Here is a 27,834-nt window from a genome sequence, read left to right on the forward strand (position 1 = left end):
AACTGACTTTTCTGTAACTCCAGTCCCAGGGACTCAGACACTCCCTTCTGACCTCCAGGAACACAGGGTATGTACGTGGTGCACATACATACATACATGCTGACAAACACACACAAACACATAAAATAAATTGAATAATTAAAAAGAGTGAATAGCTAAATATATATTTTTTCTGTATTGCAGAAGCTGTTCCCAGTTACACCACTAAAGTGTCGTTTAGTCTTCAACTTTGACTTGACCCACCAGAAGACCACAAAATCTGCCCTGTGCTCTACATCTTTGTATATGTGTTACATCTTATAGGAATTGTGGCTTGTGCTTAAGGACAAAGTCTAGAAACTACATCACTGTTAAGAAAATAATTTTCAAATTTCAAATATGGGAAGACTGATGAATCTGCTTATGTAATAATATTAATAGACTAATTTGCATATACTTGTTCTAAGTAATGCACATTTAATATTTTAGGAAATACATTCTTTAAAAAATGTAGCATATAGAACAAGTTTTGAAATTGGATGCATTATTTTCAGGACTCAAGGGCTAGAGGGTTGTAAATGAAAGAGAATTTACCACCTTGAAAATGTTTTAGTATACTATTTATTTTTAATGAGAATAATGCTCCTTGAGTTTAAACAAGTTACTATTTCCACATTTTAAATTTATTTTGGCAAGTACATTTAAAATTGTATTTTAACTCTCAGGAGAGACTGAAGGTATAATTTGGGTCTTGAGGGTGGAAGGAAGGGCTGGTAGTGGAGTACATTGGGCACTGGATGCTCAAATGATGTGGGCCTAGGGAGGTCTGAACGATGTGCTAGGGAGCCATCCTGCCCTGACTGGTTACCTGGTAGAGCTGGGACATCACAACAAAAACCAGAGGCAATGCCCTCAACGCTCATTCCTGTAGGTGGCCTGGTGAGTGAGGAGTCCCCACTGATGACCCCTAGAAGGGCTTCTATGTGGGAACCATAGGAGGGTTCTGCCCACTGGAGTGCAGCTGGGGACTAGCAGGAGCCCTTGGGATGTGTATTTGCATTGGTAAAGGCAGGGCTCACTTTTGGGCTCTGCTCTTGTATCCCATTACACCACTGGAAGAACTGTATAAAGCTTCTATTTTCATACCAGTGTCTTAGATTAAAACAGACAGGAGGTGGCTGGTTGTCTTGAAGACAGGAGGAAAATGCACAGGTATCCTTTGTGTGTGTGTGGACTCCTCCCTGGGGTAGTCCATGGCACCCGCTGCAGCCTTTGCAGCGGGGAAGCATTCTCTATCTGTGTTATTAGACGCCATGCTGTCCAGGCACGGAACATTTGGTGTCTGATGACCCTGGAAAACTAAATTTTAAATGCAGTGTACTTCAATAGCCGCTGTGGCTGCCATGCTGTACGGCAAGGCCTAACCTGTTGGCTTGGGGTGGGTGTGATTAAAAAAAGGGGGTGATTTTTACTTTTTCTTACCTGAAGAACTGATTTGCTCTCAGAATCATCTAACTTAAAAAGCTCACCACATTCACAATTAATTAAAACAAAACAAAGGTGAATTAAAAACCTAAAACAAAGGGTTAGTAGGGCTGGGAGATGGCTCAGCAGTTGAAGTTGTTGCTACCCAGATCTAAGGACCAGAGGAAGGATGCTGAGAAACCCATGGAAATGTCAAGTGAGCATGGTGGTCCACCTGTAATTCCAGTCCTGGGAAATGGAAACAGGCTGTGTTCAGAGAAAACTGGCTAGGTAGCCAAGCCCACCGGAAGCTTTTGTTTCGAATAGGAGACCCTGGCTCAGTAAATAAAGTGGAAAGATGATAGATGATTCAAACTCAGGCCTCTCCACGTGCACGTGTATGCACACACACAACACACACACACACACACACACACACACACACACACACACGTGTGCCCTACACACATGCAAAACTATGTAACGCCCACATCCACTCACAGGAAACGGAAAGAAGACAGGGTAAAATCAGCACCTTGGTATTTTGCCTGTGTCAGCAGTTTGAATTAAGTCCAAACATTTTTATCCTTCATAGATATAAAACAGCTAGCATCCTCCAGGCACGTGGAGATGTCTCAGTAGAGGGTTCCTTCAACAAAAAGCAAACAGTTCGAGGTGGGCTAAGAGGGGCAGAGTCGGAAGATGAGGACTACTTTAAATTTCACGCCTCTCTTCTCAACACTTAAAAATGTTTCGAGTTGATGAGTTGTCCTACTTGAATGACTTCAGAATTTTATTTCATACTCAAATACGTGTTTTATATCAAGATATGAAAATTGTATGTGAAAAGACGGAAGTGTAGAATTTTACACAAATAGACTGTTCATAATTTATGTAAGTTTTATTTAAATAAAACCAGCCTTTTGTGTAAAAACCTTGTCCTGTGGGTGCGGGTTTGTGCGGAGCCCAGAGGTTGACACAGGGTACCTTCCTCACTTTATCACCGTGTCGTGTGTTATTATTGTTACTACTGAGGCAGTGTGTCTCACTGCGCCTGTAGATTGGTCTTTTGGCTACACTGGCTGGCCAGTAACTCCCTCCCTGAAGTTGTCTGTCTCAGCGCTGGAGGGACTACAGGACTCCACACCCTGCTTTTACCTGGTGCTGGAGAGCTGAACTCAGGTCCTTGCACTTTCTGAGACATCTCCCTAACTCCCTAATTGGACTTGCAAAGGCATCTCTCTCCCCAGTATCTTTTCCCCATCACAGAGTAGCCACGCACCTCCCTGGAGACCACTGTTTGAGAAGCCAGGCGTTCAGGTTACTGCTTCCATCTCACACCAGACCGACAGTGGAGGGCCCGAGCAAAACTTGCTGAGGAGATCACAGGTTCAAGACTTCCAAATGGTTCTGAGTCCTCAACACTTCAGACTCTGTCCCTTCCTGATAGGTCAAAACCGTGTATTCTTTTAAATGTATTCATGTGAGAGTTGCAAGAAAATTAACTGCTGAGCATCGTGGTTCATATCTGAGATTCAAGCAGTTGAGAGGCTGAGGCAGGAGGATTGATGTGAACGTGAGACTAGTTATACGATCAATCCACATGAGTCTATTAAATGGGTAACAGAATTTATTAAGATACAAATTGAGGAAATACACTTACACATACAGAACGGAGTAGACAGCTAAAGTTGTCTGCTCTGCCCTGGAGCGAATCCACCTCGCAGGCAGGAGCAGGGAGAAGGGGCATGTGACCCTTTTCACCGACTCCTTGGGGCCCTACAGCCCAAGGTCATGGGCGGCGCCAATACCACTAGATTAGCCTAAATTACTTAGTGAGTTTCAAACCAACTTTGTCTACACGATGAGATCTCAAACCCACCCTAACTCACCCCATGGGGAAAAAGGCAAAGAAAAGAGCATTAGCCACCTTCAGAGGGACAAATTCAGTGGCTTTTTGTGCGCGGACGGAGTTGGGAGACTGTTGCCATCTCCTCAAATCCCAAACATTTTCATCACCCTCTTCCTCACAAGACCCACACTGGTTAAAGGGTGGCTTTATACTTTTCCCTTCCTCCAGTCCTGGTAGCCACCTCTGGACTCCACTACTAATTTCATTGACATTTCATATAAAGGGGTTACACAATGTGTGACTTTGGGGGGACGTTGTGATTTTTCCCCCATTTTCAGCATTCAAGACTCATATACCATATTTTATGTAAAGTGTCACAATAACAGCAACAATGAATAGGAAGACCAAAAACTGACGCGGTTTACGTGACAGGCAATTACAAAAGCCCCGGCAGCAGGCCCTGCCGCAATCACAGAAGTCCTCGCAGCAGGCCTCGCAGCAAGCTTCACGGCAAGATTCCCGTGGTGGGTGGATATGGCTGCTTCTCTCTACCTGGCAGGCGGTGTTTGCTGGCGGTCTCCAAGAATCCGGCACAACATAGGAGTGAGGGGGTGGGACAAACGAGGAAGTGGGTGGGACAAATAAGGAGGAAGTGGGTGGGGCAAACGAGCGAGTGGGTGGGACAAATAAGGAGGAAGTGGGTGGGGCAAACGAGCGAGTGGGTGGGACAAATAAGGAGGAAGTGGGTAGGACAAATAAGGAGGAAGTGGGTGGGACAACTGAGGAGGAAGTGGGTGGGACAACTGAGGAGAAAGTGGGTGGGACAACTGAGGAGGAAGTGGGTGGGACAACTGAGGAGGAAGTGGGTGGGACAACTGAGGAGGAAGTGGGTGGGACAACTGAGGAGGAAGTGGGTGGGACAACTGAGGAGGAAGTGGGTGGGACAACTGAGGAGGGTGGGGGCAATGCCTTTGGGGTCTTGGACCTGGTCTTCTTTCCTGCATCTGCTGCTGTGCTGCTCTTGACGGGAGAAGGCATTTGAGTGACACATGTAGGGGTAGGTGAGCTTACCCGTGACAACTGTTGGATTGTCAATATTGAAGTCGATGGGTGTGAGGTGTGGCTAACCTTGAGGGCAGCTTTGGGAGGGTTACTGGCTTTGGGGTCCACTTTTGACGCTTGGGGCTTTTCCACTTTGGAGGAGGTCTGGGAGCGGGGATCGTCGCTGCAAATGGTCGTGACCTGAGGCTCCCTAGTTGTTTTAGAGGGGGTGGGAGATAGTGGGCGCGCTGGTGGTTTTGAGGCGAGGCCTGAGCCACTCTGAGCACAAAAGCCCTGCAGACATGCCTCACAGTTGCTGCTGTCATGTGGCCCTTGGAGACTGGTGTCTCCATGCAAAGGAATCTCATCCATTTGCTTAAACCCTTCCCCATAGCACTTCTTCAGAATTCTGAAGAGCAGGTTGTTCAGGATCCTTGAGATGTTGTCCCAAGTGAACTCTGGAGCTGCAAACAGAGGCTCAGGGCACTTGTTACATCGCTGAGCGAAGACCCTCATCTTCACCTGGCCCTGGCCCTTCTTCTCACACCAGTGCATGTGGAAGATTGTCAGGACGCAGCCAGAGGCCCAACTGCGAGAACAGCAGGAACAGTGGAACCTGTGGAGAAGAGGCCAGAGTTTCGGCTGAGCTGTGGGCAGCTGCCAGAGGGCGAAAGGAGTTTCTCACAGCAGTGAGAAAAGTGAACCAGCCCCTCCTTCTCATCTCCACCGTGTCACCAACATGCCCTGTGACCACAATCAGATGCTTACTGTGCAAACAGCACGTCACAGGCCATCTGACTCAGAAGGGGCCTAGGACATTTTCTAAGTCCGGTGTGTACATCTCAGAGGTAAGGCACACAGTGCCTTCATCACACCCCAGGACTTGGGGCTCAAGAGGCAGGATGGGAGCTCTGGTACCAACCCTAAGCCATTGTTTCTTCAAACACTGGTGTAAACGTATTCAAGGCTAAACATGCAACAGCCCCCCCCCCCCCCAAGGACCCTGTGCTGAAATCAACAAGTGGATATAAGTGGGTGCTGGGTAAGTTGCCACCACAGACCAGGAGAGAGCTGCAATCCCCTGCCTCAGAGACATCTTGCCTGCTTTTGTTACTCAGGCCCCATGATTTGTAGAATCCCCAGAGATGATGGCCTCCAGCTCTCTCTTCTTTTGTGGTCCCCTCCTCCAACTTATTCTTTTTCTTAAACCCAGAGAATTTTACATTATTTCTGAGTGCTTGCCTCCAATAGGGTGCAGAATGACACCCTGTCTCAGCAGAGAGAGCAGTTTCTCGAAGATATTTGCACAAGTATCTCTTAGGAACAGTGAAGAAAAAAATGGAGGAAGCCTGTGCTTCCTAGAACAGGAATTGTGCAAAGCCAGAAGATCGCAGTGTGGCAGAGACATTTATTGCTCATCAAATAACCCAGGAACTTGCTCTTGATTCAGTCAGGTTGGAGCCATAGCGGTTGAGCCTAACTTTGCTTGAGAAGGGCATCTGCAGTCTGAGGTGGGGAGTTGGAGGGGCCTGGGCAGAGTGAGGTCTAGGTGCAGAAACTCGGACTTTGTGCATGTTAAGTAAATGCACCACTGAGCTACCGCCCCAGGGCCCTCTTTTCTATGCTTTGATCTTAGCCTGCCCTCTTAGGGCAAATGTGGAAATGAACCGAGGGGAGGAGAGGCTGAGAAGCCAGCTCTGAGTCCCACAGAATGCACTGGCTGGAAAATCTCCCTCAGTTTTGCACTGAGCTGTCCTGAACTGTTCTGAGCTGCACTGAGCAGTCCTGAACTGTTCTGAACTGTCCTGAGCTGCACCGAACGGTCCTGAGCGGTCCTGAGCTGCCACCCACGGATGTGGCCTGGTCTCATCACTCTAGCTCCACTGTGTGCCAAGCCAGAGTTCCAGCTTCTCAAATAAACAAACTAAGGTTTTTCTTTCTCTGGAGCTTCCCAAGTTAGCTACTGCCTGGGAAAGGTCCAGTCCCCTCACAGAGGTCAGCCGGCATGATGAATCCCAGGGCTCTACCCTCTGTGCCATCCTATCTCACTCCTAGGCCTTGGGGCACCCACTTTCCCTGGAAAAGAGAGGGTGAAATGCTGGGTGGCTTCTGAACGTCCTATTTAAAAAAGAATCTATCGGCTCATAGTAGAGAGGGACACGATCGCTGTGAGTTGCTTTGGGCCACGCACCTGCGGGCTGTCCCAAGGAGTCTCCTCACGGTAACCCTGTCTCTCCCCAGGGGCTCCAGGAAGAGGGAGTCTTTCAAGGCAGGGAGCAAATGCAGTAAATGAGCTCTCCCTCCCCCACCTCCCCTTCCTCGTTGTCCCACTTCCCAGCCTGAATTCTTAGTGTCTAGGCCTGGCGCTGTTTTCAGTTCATGGTGATGGGGCGAGGGTCCCCAGTCTCTACTGAAGCTGGAATTCCTTCCTGTATTCCTCAGTGTGCAAGCCTGGACAGAGGAGAAAAGTGAGAAACAAGCAAGGACCTCTGGCATGAGACCACTGTACCCCTCTCACCTGGCAAAGGTCTTTTGCTGGTACTGCATCCATCCTGGCTTCAGAACATCAGGAAGAAGGCCATTGTCTTGTGTGAGGGTCCATTTGTGCCATGGTTTCACTTCTTGAATCAGCTCCTGGAAAACTTGTTGCCATAACTCTATGTCTTCCATCATGGCTGCAGTGCTGTGCCTAGGCTGGTGTAGGGCTTCCTGAGTGAGAGCAGGGTCTCCTGAGTGAGAGCAGGGTCTCCTGAGTGAGAGCAGGGTCTCCTGAGTGAGGGCAGGGCCTCCTGAGTGAGAGCAGGGTCTCCTGGGCTAGGTAAGGTCTCTTGGGCCTGGGCAGAGTTTCCTGGGTATGGGCAGGGTCTCCTGGGCCTGGGTAGGGTCTCCTGGGCTGAGGTAGGGTCTCCTGGGTGTCCCAGTGTCTTCTGGGTGGAGGCAGAGTTTCCTGGGCCCAGACAGACCTGTGGCAGGAGGTAAGGTTGTCCACTTCAGAGAGTGAGGGCTCAGGCTGGCAATTCCGAAGGCTTGAATTGGGACTGTGGTTCAGCTCCCTCTGTCCCAGGGACAAAGGTCAGTTGAATCTGTTCCCAAGTTCAGAGGACAGCCGTTGACACCACAAGAAATCACACAACTCTTTGATTTCCATGTCTCAATATACTAGCTGGAGTCCAAATCAGGAAGGAGCTGCCTCCGGCACAGAACCCCTGGAACGGTGGAAACCACACTTGCCTTTGCCCGTTCTAACGTATGAAAAATCTTTATCCACTGGGCTGTTGGACTCATGCTTGGGGCAAAATGGGCTCCCTGGGGTTCCCACAGCCTGTGAAGTCCCTATTCATACCTAGTTCCCCAGGAGGATGGTGATCCGCAGACACCCAGCTGTCCCTGTCTACCAAGCATAGCCTGAGCAGAGGTCTTAGGCCCGATTCTCCACTTACCAGAAATCAAAGTTGGTACAGTGTGTGTGCTGTACAGGAGGTTAGGTGATGTGTCCCTAGGTGGGTGGGAGGCTGCTGGCCCAAGACCAAGAGGGATCCATCGCCTTCCTCCACGAGAAGCTTCACTATCGCCCCCAGACTGAGGAAGGGAAGGAGAGCCGGGCAGAGGCCGGCAGCGTTGGAGCAGACAGCACTGGAGGGCAGGCAGGCAGACACTGAGTGTCTACACCAGAAGGCTCCATCCACAGATAGGTGGGTCTTCCTACCACCCAGTGGGACATTGACCTATCACCCTGCCTATTTTTCCAGCCTGGAAGCTCCTCAGCCTGGAAGAAAGGAAGGAAGCAAGGGGAGGGGCTTCCTGTGACGTTTGGAAACCAAGCTGGGGTGGGGGTAGGGGTGGGGGTTCCCGCTCCACTGTCTCGGCCCGAGATCACAACAACTTCCCGTCCAGATGCTGATGCAGGTCACAGAGGGCCCGTTCCTTCCCGGCCCCATTTAGTTTCTCAATGTTATTTGCTCAGTTATAAATTAACTACATTTGGGGAGGTGGTTCAGCTTCTTTGTTCTTTTCTTTTTTTGGCTTTTCTCATTTCAACCTCTTTCACTCTGTTGTGTCCACCGGCTGGCTGCTTGCTTACTCCAGGTTTCCATAAGCAGAACTTCTCTATTTGGAGTCAGTGGTGCCATGTTTTCCCCACCTTTGGGCTCTTTCATAGGGCTTCACCTCGTAAGGCAGACCCCAGGGCTGGTGCTGATGTGTTCCCGAGAGAGAGAAGGCCTCGGTGTTTCTAATATAGAAAATACAAGCATTAGGGAGCTTTGTTCAGGTCCCAGTTACCCAGTGTTGTTGGCAGTGGACTCAATGTTAAGAAGTCAACAGCTGCATACGAAATAGGGCAGCTTTAAACAAAGAGGACACAGGGGCTCGTGTTGATCACGTGACTGAAATGTGATCGCAAGCACCTAATGGCAGTCCCCTTAGGAACATGACTTTGTATTCAGGACATTTGGGACCGCCGAGAGCAGTGAGAACCCACCATGATCTCTTTCGTGCACCTCGTGGCCGGCCTTCTCTCTCGGGTTCTATAGGAGAGCTGAGTTGGGGGAGCTAAGTCTCGGCCTTCAGAAAGTTACTACTGCCTAGTGCGATTGGCCAGCAACCCTACATCCTGCAGGGTTCCCAGGCCCTCTGTGTCTTCTAGCTCTGTCCCCCAAGATCAAAGTTCAAAGCTCCCCTCTCTCTCATCAGCCTGTGGTTAGGAACTGGTGTGGGTCTTCTCCAAGTGGATTGAATTGTGACAGCCTGAATGAGGCGTCTACTTGTGGATGTGTGTGGAAATCCTGGTGTTTTCAGATGTGATAAAGGACCTGAGAAGACCTGCCTTGGAAGATTTAAAGTTTCTGTGACCACCAGGGTACAACACAGCACCAGAAGCCAGGCAACCGGCCGAGCTGCTTGTCACTCACAACCCGACCAAGAGAAGGATGCTAGGTGAGCCCACACAGGGTGTCCAGGGACAAAGAACAGCTAAGTGTAGCTGTAGGGCACAGCTTAGGTGTGACACTGGCTTGAGGGTCCCAAGGCTTGCATTAGCCTCTCCTGGGAAAACAGTTCACCCCAGCTAGGGCAACAGAAGCAGATCAAAGCAACCCTTTCACCTGAGCCTCGCTGGGTGAGCTGGGGAGTCTGTTGGGATTACTTAGGAACACAGGTGAGGGATTGCTGGGCAGTCACTGCAAAGTCTGAGCCCAGCATGGGTGACAAGTTCCCCTAGCTGTACAGATGGTACTCCTTCGGTTAACTTTGCATCTCCTCTATACTGTGACACCTCCTGAGATCGTGTATAGTTGGGGTGGAATTATGTATGACTGGGAGGGGATCCAGGAGGGAGAGGTTGGAATCTCAGTTGAGGGTCTAAGGACCCTCTCCTAGTATCCCTAGTATGAGGGAATGTCAGTCACAGTTACTCTGATTAATGGCGATGAATGTTACACTCGGAAATCAGGGTTTCTTTTTCTTCCTTCCTTTCTTCCTTTCTTCCTTTCTTCCTTCTTCCTTCCTTCCTTCCTTTTCTTCTTCTTCTTCTTCTTCTTCTTCTTCTTCTTCTTCTTCTTCTTCTTCTTCTTCTTCTTCTTCTTCTTCTTCTTCTTCTTCTTTTTTTTGTTGTTGTTGCTTTGTTTTTTGAGACAAGGTTTCTCTGTGTAATAGTCCTGGCTGTCCTTGTAGTCACTCTGTAGACGAGGCTGGCCTTGAACTCACTGAAATCCGCCTGCCTCTGCCTCCTGAGTGCTGGGATTAAAGTCGTGTGCCACCACCGCTCGGCGGAAATTGGGGTTTCTACGGCCCTAGTCTGTTTAGGATTCCCATGGATAGGCTCATTTGAATAAATTTGAGGGTTCTGGAGCATCAGGGCTATCCCTCATCTGCCCTTAATTGTCTTGCATTGGGGCTTGAGGCTGTTGGGGCAGATAGACAATGGCTTGGACTGCACTTCAAGAGGATTGCAGGGAGTACACAAACGCCAGCTTCACAGAGAGACACAGTGATGAGGGAGATGTGTGGGGACCACAGGGAGCTGAGGAGACCAGAGCCTCAGAGCTCAGAGCCAGTTGAGCCCTGACCAGAGGATGAAGACTACATTGTAGAAACGATTTTGTTGCCATTCCATATCAAGTCTGTTAGCTGGAGATGAGGCCTCAAGCAGGAGCACTGTGGGATGTCTTTCTGTACGCTGTGAATAGGTGTTGCTCTGATTGGTTGATAAATAAAGCTGTTTGACCAATGGTGAGGCAGAATAAGGTTAGGCGGTACATTCCAATTGGAGAGAGAGGAAGAGGAAAGGAGAGGCAGGAGAGATGCTGCAATCCACCGCCAGGAGAAGCAAGATGTGAAAGTACCAGTAAGCCATGAAGTCACGTGGCAACTTACAGGTAAATAGAAATGGGTTAAGTTATAAGAGCTAGCTATTGAGAAGCTTGAGCCTTAGGCCATCCAGTTTGTAAATAATATAAGCCTCTGTGTGTTTACTTGGGACTAAGCAGCTTTGGGACGAGAGTGGGAGAGATTTGTCCCGACCTCAGGCCCGGTAGGACACAGGAAAACTTCTGACTACACAGGCGTGCTCGTTCCTCATACAGTGTTGGTTTTTTTTTTTTTTTAAGTGCCCTCTACCAAGAAAGCTTAACAAGCTGTTTGCTGTAGGCTCACAACCAATCACCAGTCACTTCAGTTCCAGGAGATCTGATCTCCAAGGACACCAGGAATGTATATGGTACACAGATGTACATTGAGGCAAACACTCATACACGTAAAATAAAAAAATCCTTAAAAATGTTTTTATTAGTATATGTTAATTATACACAATAATGTATTTCATTATGACATTTTCATAGATGAGGGGGTCACTGTCTCACTGTCTTTAGTTGTGGACCCTCTGCTGAGCCCATGAGGCTCCAGCAGATAACTCCAAATTCACAGTCACACAGATGGCCCTCGGTAGCGTTGGTGAGTCACAAAACGAAACAAAATAGTCATGAACTCGTGAGAGAGGTTTGTGTGGTGGAGGGAAGGTGGACACTGGAGGTGAGAGTAGCCAATATGCAGTGTACATGTGTGAATTGCAAATAACAAGAATTTTAAAAGTCTTTTAGCGTCTATGATTAGACAGCATAATGGATATCATTTTGACGTTTTCACATATGTCCATGATGCATTGCCACCACAGTCAACCCTTGCTTATCCGATCTTGACCCCTCCCTGCTCTCACTATTCTCTCCCTGTTCCCAGGGAGCCATGGCTCTACTTTCATCCCCCCTCCTGCACCTCCCCCACCCTCCCCCACTCCCATACACCCCCCCATCCCCCCATCCCTCACTCCCTAGCTCTGAGTGTGTCCCTGTGATGTTATTAAGGTTGCTCACAGGAGCATGGGTGGGAGCTTGCTCACTGGAGCATGTGCACCTCACCAATGGCTACACCCCTGAAGAGCATATCAGGAGAGGAGATATTCTAAACAGAAGTGTGTGTGTGTGTGTGTGTGTGTGTGTGTGTGTGTGTGCGTGCGCGCAAACTAGGTGATGGATTTATGGATCCAAGTACCTGGTACTGGCAACTTCATGACAACCACAGTGTCACCAGGCAAAAAGAAATTTCCAGTCCAATATAAGCTCATGAGAACACTACTACATGTGGCTTACTGTTGGTCAAAATTTTGGTAATAATACACAGGGTGAATATACTTATTTATAATTTAAAAAAAGATTTATTTATTTATTGTGTGTATAGTGTTCTATCTGCATGTATGCCTGCAGGCCAGAAGAGGGCACCAGATCTCATTACAGATGGCTGTGAGCCACCATGTGGTTGCTGGGAATTGAACTCAGGTCCTCTGGAAGAACAGCCAGTGCTCTTACATGCTGAGCCATCTCTCCAGCTCCTATATATCTATAATTAAAATGTTTATTTTACTTATTATTATTATTATTGTGTGTGTGATGACTCAGAGGATAATCTTCAGGACTTGGTTCTTTCTCTCAACCTGGGGCCTGGGATATAACTCAGGTCATCAGGTTGGGCAGCAAGTGCCTTTATTGAGCAAACTCACTGGCTTTCATGTATCTATAACTTAATACACACACACACACACACACACACACACACACACACACACACACACATATATATATATATACTAAATTGTATATATCTATATATCTATATTCTTTCCCTCTGTTTGCTGACAGGTCCTAGAATTAACAGCACCCCAGCAGCAACAAACACACAATGTTGTCTCTTTGTTTCTAAACATTGTTTCCTAACAGAATGAGTGAAGACGCTGTTCTGGTGGAGGCTCCACCTCAGCCCCTGGCACCCACATACCCAAAGACTCTGGAATGTTCTGGTGGAGGCTCCACCTCAGCCCCTGGCACCCACATACCCAAAGACTCTGGAATGTTCTGGTGGAAGGTCCATCTCAACTCCCCCCGCATCTCTCTCCCCAAGCCCACCCCTCAAAGCCCACCAAACAGGTCCTTAAGGCCTGGTAGCCATATTTGCCATGTGACCCTTCCTCTTTGACCTTTCTGTGACTCTTCCCCTGCCTTCCCAAGGGTCACCCAGGATTGCTTTGCTCGTTAAACTTTGATTTATTAATTTGGTTTAATTGGCTTATTTCATCAGTGGTGGTGGGAATTCAGCAAACAGGGATTTAAAACTTATCAGATGCCTTTGAGAAATGGCTGATTCTAGGGCTGGGTCAGGGGAGAGAAGAGCCTGGAGCACTGGGAAGTCTCCAGAGGAGAAGAAGATCTGGGTGAAGTGTGTACATATGTAATCCCAGCACCCAGGAAGCAGAGACTAGACATTTGCTGCAAGTTTGAGGCCAGCCTGGGCTACATAATGAAATTCTGCCTTCAACAAAATAGAAAATTGCTCAAGAAACTCAAGTGTGAGCGCAGAGGGACCAGAAGCCAACTTGGATGTTTTATTGAGTGAAGCTGGAATGATTTGTGCAATAAAATAACAGCACAACACTGCTGCTGCCTGGTCTATGCCAACTCACCACAGGCTAACGTCACTGACAGGAGGGAACCTCAACTGAGAAAATGCCTCCAGAAGACCCAGCTGTAAGGCATTTTCTTAACCAGTGATTGATGGGGGGGGCCCAGCCCATTGTGGGTGGAGCCATCCTTGGGCAGGTGGTCCTGGGTTCTATAAGCAGACTGAGCAAGCCAGGAGAAGCAAACCAGTAAGCAGCTCTCTTCCACAGCCTCTGCATCAGCTCCTGCCTTCAGGTTCCTGCCCTGCTTGAGTTTCTGTCCTGACTTCCTTCAGTGATGAACAGTAAGGTGGAAGTGTAAGCTGAATAAACCATTTCTTCCCTGTGGTTGTTTGAAAGAAAATGGTCCCCAAAGGGAGTGGCACTATTAGGAGGTGTGGCCTTGTTGGAGTGGGTGTGGCCTTCTTGGAGGAAGTGCATCACTATGGGGGCAGGCTTTGCGGTCTTCTGTATATATGCTCAAGCCATGCTGCCTTTGGATTGAGATGTCAAATTCTCCAGCTCCATGTCTGCCTGCATGCTGCCATGCTCCCCACCATGATGATAATGGACTGAACCTTTGAAACTGTAATCCACCACCTCAGTTAAATGTTTTCCTTTATAAGAGGTGCTGTGGTCATGGTGTCTCTTCACAGCAATAGAAACCATAACTAAGATACTCCCCAACTTGCTTTTTGGTCATAGTATTTTGTCATAGTAACTTTAACCAAGACAGTATTGGATTATAATCTAAAGTATAAATACATACATCAACCCATACAGTAGCTTTATTTACAGTGAAAAAAATGTCAGAATCGAAGGTTGCATCTCCTATGCAGGAAGCACGCGCCCTCTGATAGGACATGAAGTGGGAGGGGCTTCACCTTTGTGGCAATCTTTCCCCAAACCTATCATCTATCTAGTCAGCAGATAAACAGAAGACAAACCCAGCATGAGTCTGGAGAGGATGCCCAAAGATGGGCGAGGTCATGAACCGTAATAAACAACACAGGAGACTGAGGAGACTTTGGCGACGCAACACTGGACCGCAGGGTGGCTTGCTGGATGCCATCCTAGACCAGAATGGGGATTTTAATGGAAAAATTGGTGGGCTCCAAAGAAAGCCTGGAGTTTAGTCAGTAGTTGTCCACCAATGTCAGCTTGCTATTTTTTCTTAATTTATTTTATTTCATGTGGATGAGTGTTTTACCTGCATGTATGTCTGTGTGTCACCTGTGTGCTACCTGTGTGCCTGGTGCCCCCAGGGCATCAGATCTCCTAGAACTGGAGTTACAGATGGCTGTGAGAGCCATGTGGTCCTCGGCAGGAACAAGTGCTCTTAATCACTGAGCTACCTCTCCAGCCCACAGCTTGTTTCAATCAACAGACCTGGGGAAAGGCTGGTAACACCAGGGGATCCAGATGAGGGAATGTAAGGGGGCCCTCCTAACTAACTTTGCAATGTTTCTGTAAAACTATGCCAAAACAAAATGTTTGTTCTAACCAGTGTTTGTGGCTGGGCGTGGTGGTGCACACCTTTAATTCCAGCCCTCAGGAGGCACCAGCATGCAGATCTCTGAATTTGAGGCCAGCCAGAGCTACATGATGAGACTTTGTCTCAATAAGCAAACAAACACAACAAAGCAAAAACAAAACCAGGTGCCTGAGGGCTGAGAAACTGGCCTTCCTGAACATTAGTTTCTGTAAATTGGGAGAAATAGTCTCTGCTGGGTCTGACCAGACCATAATGAAGAACAGGACCTACATGTTGCCTGTCCACAGGAAGAACGGGGACACAGAGGTTGCAAGCTCCCACCTCTAGAGGGCGCCTTGGTTCTGCCCATGGGGCTGAGCTGGACTCCCTCTTTCCCTTGGCCGGCTTCTCAGGAATTGTGCCTGTTGGCTTAGAAGTTACCCACATCCCCAAGTCCTCTCAGGGCCTTTCAGCTGATACTTGCAATTCTAGGTCTAGGGCAGGGCGAGTCTTCAGTAGGTCCTAGTGCAAAAGCTCTCTGTGAGAAGCCAAATCCTGACACTCCTTTCCTTCCAAAGCTGACCTTTGGTTTCTCCTCTCAGGATGAGTCTGAGGCAAGTTCTCTGGGACATTGGCTCTTGTGGGTCCCTCCTGGGTTCTTTCCAGGGGGAAGCGCACAGTGACTTTCTGAAGCTGTCCTCACTGCAGTTCATCCTGTGACCTGGGTTTTCTTTCTGGGAGAAGCGAGTGTGTGGTGTAGGCCGAGGAAGCTCCTCACACAGTGGACCACAGCGCGGGCCCTGATCCACCCCAGCAGCCAGGCCAGGCCTCAGTGGCGGACCCGGCTAGGCCTCCACCCCTATAACCACAGATGGGAGCTATAGCCAGCAATATACCAATGTCAGCATTACCTGAGTGAAGCCTGAACCCCAGGCTTGGCAACATGGCATTATGGGTGTGACTAAGGACACCCGTGGGCAGCAACAGAGCCAGCCAAGGTGAACGGGCTCTGTGAAGAGTGAGGGCCTGGACAGGGAGACAGTTTGGTTTGAGGTTTCTAGGGCTGAGGCACATGCTACTACCTAGCTGGGTGGAGGCCTGCCATTTCCCTAGGGGCCATGGTGTGCCCTCTGCCTGCCCCTCCCTCCCTAGCCCGGATGTGTGACCACAGTGCCCCGTGACTGGCATTAGGCACGTTGACCTCCCTTGATGCTTTCAGCTGTGACAATGGTGGCTTTACACTCCTGCCACAGAGCTTGCTCTTCTTCACTGGTCCTCCCCAAGCCCTCAGGAGAGCCTCCCACCCCAGCCCCTTCCCTCGGGAACTTCTGCTCGGTCCCCAGTAAGGTGTCATGGATTGGTCCCCAGGAAGCTGCATCTCACAGTTCTCACAGTCTTCTTGAGCCACAAGCATAGTGGACCGGCGGAGGTCAAGGTTTGGGGTCCAGCCCCCAGGTTTTGTGTGTGTGTGTGTGTGCACAGGCATATGAGTGCAGGTACAGGGAGGTAGTTAGATGTCAACCTTGGAGGTCACTCCTTAGGAGACATCCACCTTGGTTTGCACGCTGCACGTCTGGCTTTTAAATGTAGGTCCTAAGGGATTCAACATGGGGATGCTTTCGTGGCATGCTTTTTGACGGATTGAGACTGCTCACCAGCCCCCAATCAGCAGATTTTCTTTCTGGTCACCTGCCTCAGAGCCTGCTAGCCAGGCTGTACCCTTGAGTTCTTGGCTACTAACTTCCGTGATTCCCATTCCAGCTTGGACTCTGGATTGGGGCCTGATTGTTCCAGAATCCAATCAGCCTTCCTTCTGGGAAGAAGAAAGATTCATTTCTCCTGTCAAAATGCAGGGACGGGCTATTGCCACTGAATTGCTGGTTCCAGATACCCGAGACAAGAGACTGCCAGGCAGGAGGCATCGTTTAGAGGTCAGGCTTCTGGATCCTGTGACCCCTTGGCAGCCCCTGAGGGTGTTGGGAGAGTGGAACTCTGTGCCCCAAGGAAATGATGGGGAGGGTGGTATGAGAGGAGACCAACCGGGTGGCCTCAGTTCTCAGCAGGCACCAGGAATGTTTAACTTATTTTTCTTCATTTCTGAATTCCTCCCGGGAGGCCTTTGATGTTTTTGTTTCATCAGGCACAGCTAATTTTGACCAACAGCTGCACTGGCAGTATGCTGGGGTCCCCAGATCATAGGCGCTGAGTTCTAGGGTGGGAGGACGGTGGGACATTGTGGGCTCTTCCTGGCACTGCCTACTTAGTAGAGACCCACAGGTTTCCAGGGTGGGGTGTGGAGAGAGGAGAACCCAGGCAAGGCTGGGTGGCTTCACCACACTTCCAGCCTCGGTCTCATGATCTATGAGATCTGGGGGATGGTCACAGGACTTCCTTCTTGGGGAGGCTGAGAGAGAATGGGTCTTGCCCACTGAGTATGCAGAATGGCACCCAGGCTCAGAGGGCACTCCCCCAAACATCCTTGTTCCTTCTTGGTTCCTCCTCTCTCTTTTCAGCTCCAGTTCGGATTCCTACCCCATGGGGCCTCGGCTGGCCACAAGCACTGACTACCCACCCCGTGGGCCCCTCCTGCCATTCCTTCCCTCCTTAGCCATTGGCAAGCTTGGCATTGGAGGGAGAGGCTTGCATTTAAGGAAAGCTGTGTGGGTTCCAGAGGGCGAGGGGCGCAAGGCTGAGGTCATCCGATGTCCACCCTCAGTGGCCTTTACAAACAAATGTTTATATCCACGTGTAATATATATCTAAAACCACACACAGTTCATATTCGTATAGATAGCCGAATTGCCACAAAATGAACAATAACCAGGTAATAATACCCCAAGTCTAGGATTACAGACTTGAATAAAACAAAACAACATCATAACTAGCCCACAGCTTGACTCCTGCCCACCCTGTCAATCATTTTCCTGCCCCTCCTTCCCAGGGAGGTGGTGTTAAACCACCCAGAGCCTGCTGAGCTTTGTGCTCCTCTGACCTTCCCTTACTCGCATTCCTATGATTCTTGAGGCTGCCTGAGTCAATTGTGCATGTGTGGTGTGGAAATGATGGTGTGCAGTTGTTTATCTGTTCCTAGTTCAGTGGTCACCTGTGTTGGTAATTGTCAATCAGCCAAGGTGGAGAGTTTTCACACCACAGGAATTGGCGAATGGTAGGAAGTGATTTTTTACATCCATCCATCTATCGGTCTATCTACCTACATATCCACCTATCTATTCACCTATCTATCTATCTATCTATCTATCTATCTATCTATCTATCTATCTATCAATCAATCATCTATCTCTCTATCTACCTATTTATTTGAGACATGGTTTCTCTGTGTAGCCTTGGCTGGTCTGGAACTCATTCTGTAGACTGAGCTGGCCTTGAAGTCATAGAGATCCACCTGCCTCTGCCTCTTGAGTGCTGGGATTAAAGGTGTATGTATGCCAGCTAATTTACTTATTTATTATGGAGACAAGGTCTTGCTATGTAGAGCAGGCTGGCCTAGGACTCACACATCTCTCAGTGCTGGGATTAAAGTTGTATGCCACTGTGTCTCACTATATAGCCCAGGCTAGCCTAGAATTTGTGATTCCTGCCTCACCCTCTGCTGCCATTACAAGCAAATACCACCACACTCAGCTAAAACAATACCAGTAAAATAGTCACATCAAATTAAATTATGGATGGCTTATTAAGAATCTCCCAGTCAGGGATGGAGGGATGGCTCAGTGGTTAAGAGCATTGGCTGCTCTTCCAGAAGAACTGGGTTCAATTCCCAGCACCCACATGGCAGCTCACAATTGTCTGTAACTTCAGTTCCAGGGGATCCAATACCCTCACACAGACATACATGCTCGTAAATCAATGGAAGAGGAGGAGGAGGAGGAGGAGGAGGAGGAGGAGGAGGAGGAGGAGGAGGAGGAGGAGGAAGAGTCATCTACCAGTCCATCACTGTTCACAACCACCCCTTTCTCCCTGACTGCATCTTTTGTGAGGTCTTCATGCCGATGCACTGTCTCCAGTTCATTTATGGAACGGAACAGCTGGTCTTTCTGCTACAGCAGCTTTCCCTTCATCAGGTTTCTGGGTCTTTCGCCCTAAAGCTTCTTCCCCCTCTTGCCATCACAGCTGTCTTCCTTTCCAACTCTCCACAGGCTTCTTGCTTGTAGCTCCCTGTGTGCAGCCCCTCAGCTGATTTGGTTACCACCTTCGTGTTCTTCAACCAGGGTTTCTGCTCTAGCGTAGGGTGTCCCGTGAGTCGTCTTTGCATGTGGACTCAGCTTCAACAGGATTCCCAAGTGGCTCAGCAGATTAGTCTAGACTCTAATGAGGTGAGGTGCTTGGGGGCTCTTTGCATGTCTGGGCTTTTCAAGGTTCTGCTAAGGCCTGCATCTGTTATCTTGGGAGTGTGTTATAGTTACTCTGGGTTATAATTTCTCTTGAAGGAAGCAGCCTCCGGGACATGCCCCACTCCAGGAGCAAGTTTCAAATGCTCAGCTTGCTTTACACAAAGCCAAGAATTACCAGGGATGTTTTGGAAGGCCTTGATGATACTATTGTCTTTATTATAGATGGCACAGGGACTCTTGTGATGGACATGATGATAGTGTCTCATTTTCTTTTCTTTCTTTTTTTTCATATTTATTTATTTATTTATTTATTTATTTATTTATTATACAGTGTTCTACCTGCAGGCCAGAAGAGGGCACCAGATCTCATTACTGATGGTTGTGAGCCACCATGTGCTTGCTGGGAATTGAACTCAGGACCTCTGGAAGAGCAGCCAATGCTCTTAACCTCGGAGCCGTCTCCCCAGCCCTGGCAGAGCCCTTCCTGATGTCATCTTAAGCAGCAGCACAAACCCCTTGGTCTTCTTGAGACCTTCATCTTCAACCACCAAAGGCAGTTCAGAAACTTCCTCAGGACGATGGCCTTTAGACATGACCAAAACTGGTGAGGCAGAGACAATCAGCAGAGTCCTGGCATGTTGCTTTAGGTTTATGTTCACTCTGTGGTACCAAGGACTGCAGGTTTTGTTTAGTCTGGGAGGCTGCATGTTTCACTAAACCCGGGATCTGGAAATGCTGCTGTCTTGTTTCTTGGTAATCCTGGATGTTGGATGGTAGACCGAGTGGAATTTTCCAGAGAACACCGCTAGACTGTACTTCATCTCTCCTGGACCCTGTAACCTATCTCTTTACTTCTTGTAAGTACAACGCCCAAATAAACCTCCCTTTTAACTACGTGGAATTGCCTTAATACTTCCAGCAAGAGGGAATAATGTCACCCACAGTGCATTGGGTATTCTTACATCAGTAATTTTAATTAAGGTAAGTCCCCTCAACAGACATGCCCACAAGCCTATCCAATGTAGGGACTGTAGACAACCCTTCATTGAGACTCTTCCCAGGTGATTCAAGGCTGTGTCAAGTCGACAGTTAAAGCTAAAATCACACGCCTCAAATCCATCTTCAAGGTCCTGATATGACATTCAGATTCAAATAGAAGGCAAGAGGCATGCATGCATGGCTAAGCAGTCCTGGCTGAGGTGCGGTCCTGCCCACCAACATTGTCTCTGTTCCAATCTCTCATGCAAGATGGTCTGAAAAGCTGCCAGAATTATATGAAATCTCTTTCTGAGAAACAAGTCTTTCTCTGGATGGCACCTGATTTCAGCCTGTCTTCTTCCAGAGTGCGATCATTGGGGATATTCCACATGCTGGGGGTTCATTGCTCCAGTGGTCTGACAGTCAAAGGGAGAAGTACTTGAAAATGTCCTTATTCTTGCCAAGGCAGTAACATCCTGGCTTCTGTTTCATCTTTTCTATAAACCATAACACTGCCCTGGGCAAGCAGGGACAGATTTGAGGTCTCTCCTTCTCTCTTCATTTCTGGCCATGGACAAATCCATTTCCTCTCCTATGTCTGCTTCTGGGCTTTTGGTGGAGTGCCAATCAAAGCTTTGTTTCATGTTTCATCACTCATGCCCTGACACCTGTAGACAATGCAGAGTGGCCTGCAGAGCAATAATTAAAAGCTACCTGAAACTTGTGCACAAATCCTTTTAAGGGTTATAAATGTGTCCATTGTCCTTTCAGCCAGCACATCAATTTCCTCCATATTCTCTCACAAACGCTCATTCAAGCTTGTGTTGTGAAGTCCCCAGGGGCAAGTTCATCACCAGATGTGGCCCACAAAGAGAAAAACCTCAGCCCAGCTCTGAGTCCACATGCAAAGAAGGGACCATGCACAGAAGAGGAGGTGGCCACAGGTTGGTGGAGCTGAAGGATTAACTGGGAAGTTGGCCACATATGCTATTCCCACAAGCATGGTGTGTGTTATCAGAAAGGTCAGAGTTGATGTGAGAACCATCCCCGGACATGGTACAGACTGTCTGTGACCTCCCAGAACAGGCATCTACATTGTTTGAGGGAGAAAATGGACCCATGGTTGAAAAAATACAACTGAAGTTCCAGATGTCACCTTTTAATTTTTTTTTTAATTAGATGGAGTCTTATATTGCCCAGGCTGGCCTCAAACCCACTATGTAGATAAAGATGGTCCTAAAATTCTAATCTTCCTGCCTTGACCTCCCGAGTGCTCAGATCCGTGTGCACCATGCCCAGCAGGGGCAAAAACCCCTTCCTGCCTGACTTGCAGGTGTCACCCCTCAGGCCTCTTCTGTCGCTGTGGTGAGAGTGTGTTCTCATCACCCGTGGCGGAAAGTGTATGTGTTCTTGTCTATTACCCTTGAGGACAGAGACTGGGTCTGACTCATGGTGGTGACTCCGATCCCTGCCTTGTTTATTCATTTAGCATATGTGCATGTCCATGTGTGTGCCGGTGCATGTATGCACATGTGCATGTGGAAGCTAAGGGGCAGCCTCAGGTATTGTTTGTTTCCCAGGCACTGTCCACCTTATTTTTGGAGACGTGTCTTTGTCTTTCACTGACCTGGAGCATGCCAAGCAGGCTAGGCGGGCCCACCCATCCCCACCCGTTCCCACCCATCCCCACCCGTCCCATCTCCCCAGTGTTGTGATTACAAACATGTCACCATGCAGAGACTTTTTTTCTTCTTTCCATATAGGTCTGGAGACTGAACTCAGGCCTTCACACTCACAACTTCACTGACCGAGCCATTTCCTCACCTAGGGTGCTTTTAATTAAAGGGCCCTCACCCCCTCAGGGCGAGTGAGGAAGTCCAAAGAGAGCAGCACCAGCCAGATTGCCTCTTCTGGTCTTAGAGACACCATTTGCAAAATGGCATCAGAGGAAAGACTCAGCTCTGAAGACTCTTGGATTGTCTTGGTTAAATTATTTCATAGGCATAACCTCAAGCCAGAATATTTCCAAATATCCTGGAAATTGCTCACTTTCCTGACTCTTTCCTCTGTGTCCAAATAGACACCAGGTTCTGCTTCACCTACTGGGTCCCTAGACTTCACTCCTCAGTTCCTCATTCTACAGGTCACCTTCTTCCCGTTGGCTTCCTGGGCGGCTTCAGTAAGGTGCACCTTCCATGATGCACCAGGCAGGCCTGGCATTCCCCACAACTCCCACCGGAGTCTTCTTATTGGCCTAAGTACTTCACCCGACCCCAGCCACCATGGCAGTGACCTTCAGCTGCAACGGAAGTGGCTGGGTGGCAACATGGTTCTGGAAGAGTAGTCTAGAGGATGCTGGTAGAGAGGGATGCTCTGGAGCAGAGGCTGGACTGAGGCTTGGGAGGCAGTTGCCTGGGTTGCAAGGTAGACAGTGCCAAGGGGAGCACTGAGGTGGTGGGAGTGGCCAAGGGAGAGGGCGGGGTGAGGAAAGAAGAGCAGAAAGAGTGGGGTGGTTGGGGAGAGAGATGAGGGAGGAGGAGTGAGAACAAGAGCCAAGAATGTCAGCAAGAGAGAGATTATAAAAGGAAGAGAAAGCCACAAAGTTAGACACCAAGACAGTCAGAGATAGGTTGGGGGCAGGTCCCCAGGATCACAGAGACAGATGCCTGGAGCACACGATGCTTGGGTCAGCTTCAAGAGGGTTTCTATGGAAAAGTGGTCCCCGTTCTAATCCCTGTTGCGTGCACTTGACTTGGTCCATAACAACTGCTCTCAGGATCATGACCCATCTGGAGCCCATGAGAAGTGGACCTCTGCAGATCCTTGGCCTCTACATGGTCTGGTTCATAGCAGAGCTCAGAAATGTCTGGAAACAATTACAATGGTAATGAGTATTTGCTGAGGTTTCAAAATATTATTTGTCCTTATGCTGAACACCCCATAGTCACTCATTAGCCATTCATTAACAAACATTCATCAAGAGTCCAGGCTGCCATCTTGGACATAGTCAGTGAGGCCTATCCTTTCGGGGTGCTTGGGATTTGCCACCACACCCAGCTGTCAGAGATGAATTTTTATACAGCTAATCAGTATGTGTTTCCTGGAACTTGACTGGCTTCATAGAAAACAGCAGAGTGATGATGGCACCTAGATGACTCAAGATGGGAGTACAAACATAAGATGATTTTGCTCCTGAAATACCGAGTTTTTATAAAGTAGTGAGGGAATAAAGGAGACCTAATGAAGGTTCAATGTGAAACCTCTGAAGACAGTGCACTCCTGCCCTGAAGAAGCCCTTTAAAAGTTCTTGTGCATCTACTCTGCTTCTTGATACTAAACATACAAGAAAAACCCCAAATGAGTAGTTTAAGAAATTTGTGTGAACAGCAACTTAATAAAATTTACCCTAATAAAGCCGTACAGGCTGGTTTCAACAACAACGGTAACAACAACCTTAACAATTGTAACAACAGCAGCGTATCCATGGAGCAGCCTCATACTCAACACTGCTTTAAGCACATTCACATTTACGTCATTAAATTCTAATACTTTCATTAAAAAAAAACACAAAACACTTTTTTATTTTTTGGCTTTTCAAGGAAAACATTTTTAATGTTCCCATTTTTATGAAAGAAAGCTAAAACTAAAAATGCAGAATGATTTGCCTAGATCTAGGAAGTGGGTAAGAGGTAGAGATATTTTGAGTTTTAACTACAACATATATTTCTAAATTTAAGAATATGTGCATGTGTGTATAATTGTGTATATATATAGTTAAGGAAATAGAGGCCATGAATTTGAGAGAGAGCAAGGGAGGTACACGGGAAAGGCTGGAGAGAGGAAAAGAGGAAATAATATAATTTATATATTGTGGAGGCCCAAATTACTCAGGGTCAGAGAATCCGAGCCTGCTTTACCCATAGGGCTGCAGAAGGGGATGATTTGACCACGGGCGTGGTTACCAGGTGTTTGGAAGGGTCTGCACTTGGCTGTGCGGTGTGCTTTGATCTAGCAAGGGGGAGGTCTTTTGCCCCGCCCCTTGGCATTGTTATAAAAAGCCCTTTGGAAGAGGCGGAAGGGGCCGTTGGGTTTTGATCTAGGTCCTCCCGAAGCTATCCTGTGTTTCTTTCTCCTCTTTGCTATCTTTCTATCTAATATTTTCTTATCCCTCTCTCCTCCTCTTAGGAACCCTGGTAAAGGTGGGAGCTGGCCTCCCACAATATATTTAAATGTTATATTTTAATTTCAAAAATAAAAACTACACATAATTGACCCAGAACTAGAAAGTGGACTGAGAATCAGTAGTCATCTCTCTCTGTGACTGGTTGCCTCGTGACCCTGCCTCATGATGGACGGAGCCAAGGTCAATCGATTCTTCCTTAGATTGCTTTGGTCAGGTGCTTTGTCACAGCCGTGAGAAAAGCCACCAATCCCTAGTCGTCACAGAGTACACCTCCACAGGTGGAGTGCAGGGACAGTAGCAAGGTGACCATTCGCTGTGGGGTGTCCTTCTTCTGGGGGCGGTGGGGCACAATCATCGTCAGCACAGAGAGGAAGGAGACAGGAGCTATTCCTCAAGGAAAAACCAGGAGAAGAGAGTAAGGAAGCTTCCTTGTCTTGAGGGGTGGACTGCATTGGGGGGGCCAGCGTGAGAAGCTGAGGCAGGAGCCCTGGCTGTCACGTGACCGTGGAGCAGACAGGAACAAACTGGCAGAGAGCACCAGGTGGGACAAAGGGAGGGAGGACTGCGTGCCCTGGAGCCCCGAGCACACACCTGATAGACAGAGAGAAGGGGTTAGTGAGAACACAGAACCTAGAATCTGAGGTCATGGCACCAGCCCTGCCTAGCTTGAGGGAAGAGGCCTCGGGGAGAGGAAGGGGCTGGGAGAGGGAGAAGGAAGATGTGGAGAGTGGGCAGGAAGATTGGATAAGTAGAGAGCGCTTGGGTTGCTGGGTTTCCTTTACAAACAGGAAAACATTTGGCAACAGGGTTGTTGGGCCAGAGCCATGGCTTCCCTGGCCTCTCCCACCCCCAGCACCTTCCGCTTCTCCAGTACCTCCAAGGACAGGCTCTAGCATATGCTGTTGGGGAAGGCATCTCTCTTTAGAAGAGGGTCGTCCAGGTGGCCAGCCTTGGAGGATTTTCCAAGATTTGTTTGGAAGTCAGTATTCTGTGGACAAAGGCTTCGGTGAGGAATCAGGCTTACGCAGGGACCAGAAAAGGAGATGTCCTGCTGGGCGTGGGGCACACAAATCTGAGCACTCGGGAGGTCAAGGCAGGAAGATTAGAATTTTAGGACCATCTTTATCTACATAGTGGGATTGAGGCCAGTCTGGTCTATATAAGACTGTCTAATTAAAAAAAAAAAAAAAAAAGGAAAGAGTGTCCTTTGTGTCAACAGGTGAGGTCTCAAGGTTAAGGTCAAGGCTGGAAGGAAGCCTCTTTGGTGCTTCAGGTACCCCCACAGGTCAGCTTCTCTCAACTCTGGGAAGGTGTGAGACTTTCTGGAAGCCGTTCCATGGCGGGATCCTGTGAGAATCGAGGTTGGGAGAGAACCAGTGAGCTCTCTGTTCACCTCTTTCTTGTTTTTGCCATGAATTAGGGTTATAACCAAAGGATTTTGGCGGCTTCTCAGCCTCACAGCTCTCTATTCTCGTCGGGTCAACAGCCCATGGTGAGGCTGTCCGTCACAGACTCCATCCTGGAACTAGGAGTTAAGGGACATGGGCTGGCAGTCAGAGTGACGACATTTGCCGATGCCTGAGGACATGGGAAGGACGGGAGCTAGAGGCAGAGACCTGCAAAAGGAGACCAGGTGTGGCAGCAGGGAGTAGGTGCTGGGACAGGTGTGCTACCATATACATGTCAGCATCAGGTTTAACTCCACTTACTTCGTGGCATGGGTACCACTGGTGTTCATTTTTGACTTTTGTGGTATGTCCTCGTTCCATTCTTGTGATAATATATCCTGACAAGTCCGGGGAGAAAGGGTTCATTTGGCTCACAGTCTCAGGTTGTAGTCCATCACTGCAGCAAAGTCAAGGCAGGAACTTAAAGTATCACATTCACAGTCAAGAGCAGAGAGCATAAACATGTGGATCTTTGCTCTTTCTGTTCTTACACACCCAGGGGTCCAGCTTAGTGTACGGTGCCACCCATGGTGAGCTGGGTTCTCCCATGTCAAGTAAAACCCATTGTAGGCCTGTCCATGGGCCACCCTGATCTAAGTAACCCCTCCCTGATGTTTCTTTCTTAGGTGATTGGAGGTTGTATCAAGTTGACAATTAAAGCCATCACAGGGCACCCCAAGCTTAGATGAGTAGAAAGACTTGGTCCAGGTCTAAGGTGTTGATTAGGGAGGATTTGGTTCATACCCAGACATCCAACCTCACCTCTGCTTTTCTAGCCATTTCTCCCCCTGCCTTCCTTTGGCCAAGAAGCAAATGGAGGGATAAGGAAGTTTGAAGGAGCAGCAGCCTGGGGACTAGTGGGGGGGGGGGCGTTGTCACCCTCAGCCTAGAGAAGCTGGGGTGAGGAACCAGGGTAGCTTTACCTTCACATGGAGAAAAACTTTGGCTCCTCGCTTTTCTGTGCTCACCCTGGGTAGGTTTCTCAGTTAAGAGCCTACCTCCCTGTGTCTTTGTAGAGTGCGGAAAAAGATGCAGTCTCTAATGACAGTCTCAACTCCTCCCCTGGCCATGGGCAGTCCCAAAGGGTGGGCAGCAGCAAGAGCCTCGGGCCCCGGTGCTTCCTGCCTGGGGCTTTCCCTGTTTCAGACTCATTACTCTGGGCCAGCTGTAGAGCCCTCCAGGCTATTTAGTTGGCACCTTCCTTCCCAGAAGACTCTCCCTGGGTTGAGTTCACTGCACATTCTTCATTTGCATAGACATGGTGGTCATTGTGCTCCCGGGGTTCAGTTGTCTTCAGAGACGTGGAAGAACTGAGAACCCAGAAGGGGGTGGTAAGGAGGGGAGACGTGAGGGGGGCCCGGGAGGCAGGGAATAGGATGGGGAACCCGAGACATTCCTGCCGTCCCTTGGATCACTGGGGATTGTGTACAGTGTCTTTGGAACAGCTCCAGGGAGGACAGAGCCCAGAGAGGCAGACTGTCCTGACTCTGAGGTGTGATAAATAAGGAGAAGGAGGAGAAGGAAGAAATGCTCAGGCAAGCGGACAGAAGTTCTTTGTCTCTGTGGGTCCTTTGTGAATTGGGCAATACTTGGCAACAAGACATGTGGATTAATAAAGTCACTGTTTTCCTGTCTGTGCCCTTCAGCTAAGCTTCCTGCTGGTAATGGTAACACTTCATCCATCCAGAGCCATGTCTCGGCTCCCCCAGGCCGTTGGCTTTACTTCAGGGGGTCAACATGGGGACAGAAGCTAAGGGCTTTCTCTGGAAATCACTCTGTGATGGGGTCTCACGAGGCCTTGAGGCTGGCAGAGAACCAAGGAGCTATCCATCCATCTCTTTCTCCTCCTTGTCCATCCTCGGCCTTCTCTTCAGGACATCGGCAAAGGACCCATTAATATCAAGGCACCAGGCGCCTTGTGGGTAGTGCAGGCTAGCCCTGCCATTGTGTTGGTGTAGTGATCCATGAGCTGTGTGGCTCGAGTCCTCATCTGGACAGTAGGGCTAAGGAAGCTCCTCAAGGCGCTTCCATAAGATCAAGAGCACCCGCCAGCATGGGAAGGGTCTGAACAGGGCCAGGAACA

General features: G+C 48.7%; 2 protein-coding genes across 9 annotated transcripts in view; one reads left to right on the plus strand and one right to left on the minus strand.

The window, feature by feature from the left end:
* The window catches only part of Lrrc2 (leucine rich repeat containing 2), a 34,583-nt gene extending 32,687 nt beyond the window's left edge, over positions 1-1,896 (plus strand). For both annotated transcript variants that reach the window (XM_076577178.1, XM_006975518.4), the window contains exon 9: positions 184-1,896. In XM_076577178.1, coding sequence (XP_076433293.1) covers positions 184-233 — 50 coding nt within the window. In that variant the 3' untranslated portion in view covers positions 234-1,896. The remainder of the gene's footprint in view (positions 1-183) is intronic.
* Positions 1,897-3,055: 1,159 nt separating this feature from the next.
* On the minus strand, positions 3,056-8,247 carry Rtp3 (receptor transporter protein 3). 7 transcript variants are annotated; one of them, XM_042281788.2, is made up of 4 exons: positions 7,777-8,097; positions 7,300-7,419; positions 6,855-7,045; positions 3,056-4,952 (listed from the first exon to the last, which is right to left on the minus strand). In XM_042281788.2, the coding sequence occupies exons 3-4, from the start codon at positions 7,007-7,009 to the stop codon at positions 3,644-3,646; spliced, it is 1,464 nt and encodes a 487-aa protein (XP_042137722.2). In that variant the 5' UTR covers positions 7,010-7,045; positions 7,300-7,419; positions 7,777-8,097; the 3' UTR covers positions 3,056-3,643. The 7 variants fall into 7 exon arrangements, with proteins under 7 accessions (XP_042137722.2, XP_076433287.1, XP_076433291.1 ...); XM_076577172.1 differs by having other exon boundaries at positions 6,855-7,542; positions 7,777-8,247; XM_076577176.1 differs by lacking the exon at positions 7,300-7,419.
* Positions 8,248-27,834: the final 19,587 nt, after the last annotated feature.

The sequence above is a fragment of the Peromyscus maniculatus genome, chromosome 7 (assembly GCF_049852395.1).
Source record: "Peromyscus maniculatus bairdii isolate BWxNUB_F1_BW_parent chromosome 7, HU_Pman_BW_mat_3.1, whole genome shotgun sequence".
NCBI classification, from domain to species: Eukaryota; Metazoa; Chordata; class Mammalia; order Rodentia; family Cricetidae; genus Peromyscus; species Peromyscus maniculatus.

What these genes read in the sequence shown, in the direction of transcription:
- Rtp3 (XM_076577172.1), bottom strand. Translation starts at nt 7,009, where the DNA reads ATGATGGAAGACATAGAGTTATGGCAACAAGTTTTCCAGGAGCTGATT. An exon ending in CAGCAAAAGACCTTTGCCAG is followed by an intron (nt 4,953 to 6,854) that starts GTGAGAGGGGTA and finishes TCTTCTCCACAG; the next exon opens with GTTCCACTGTTCCTGCTGTT.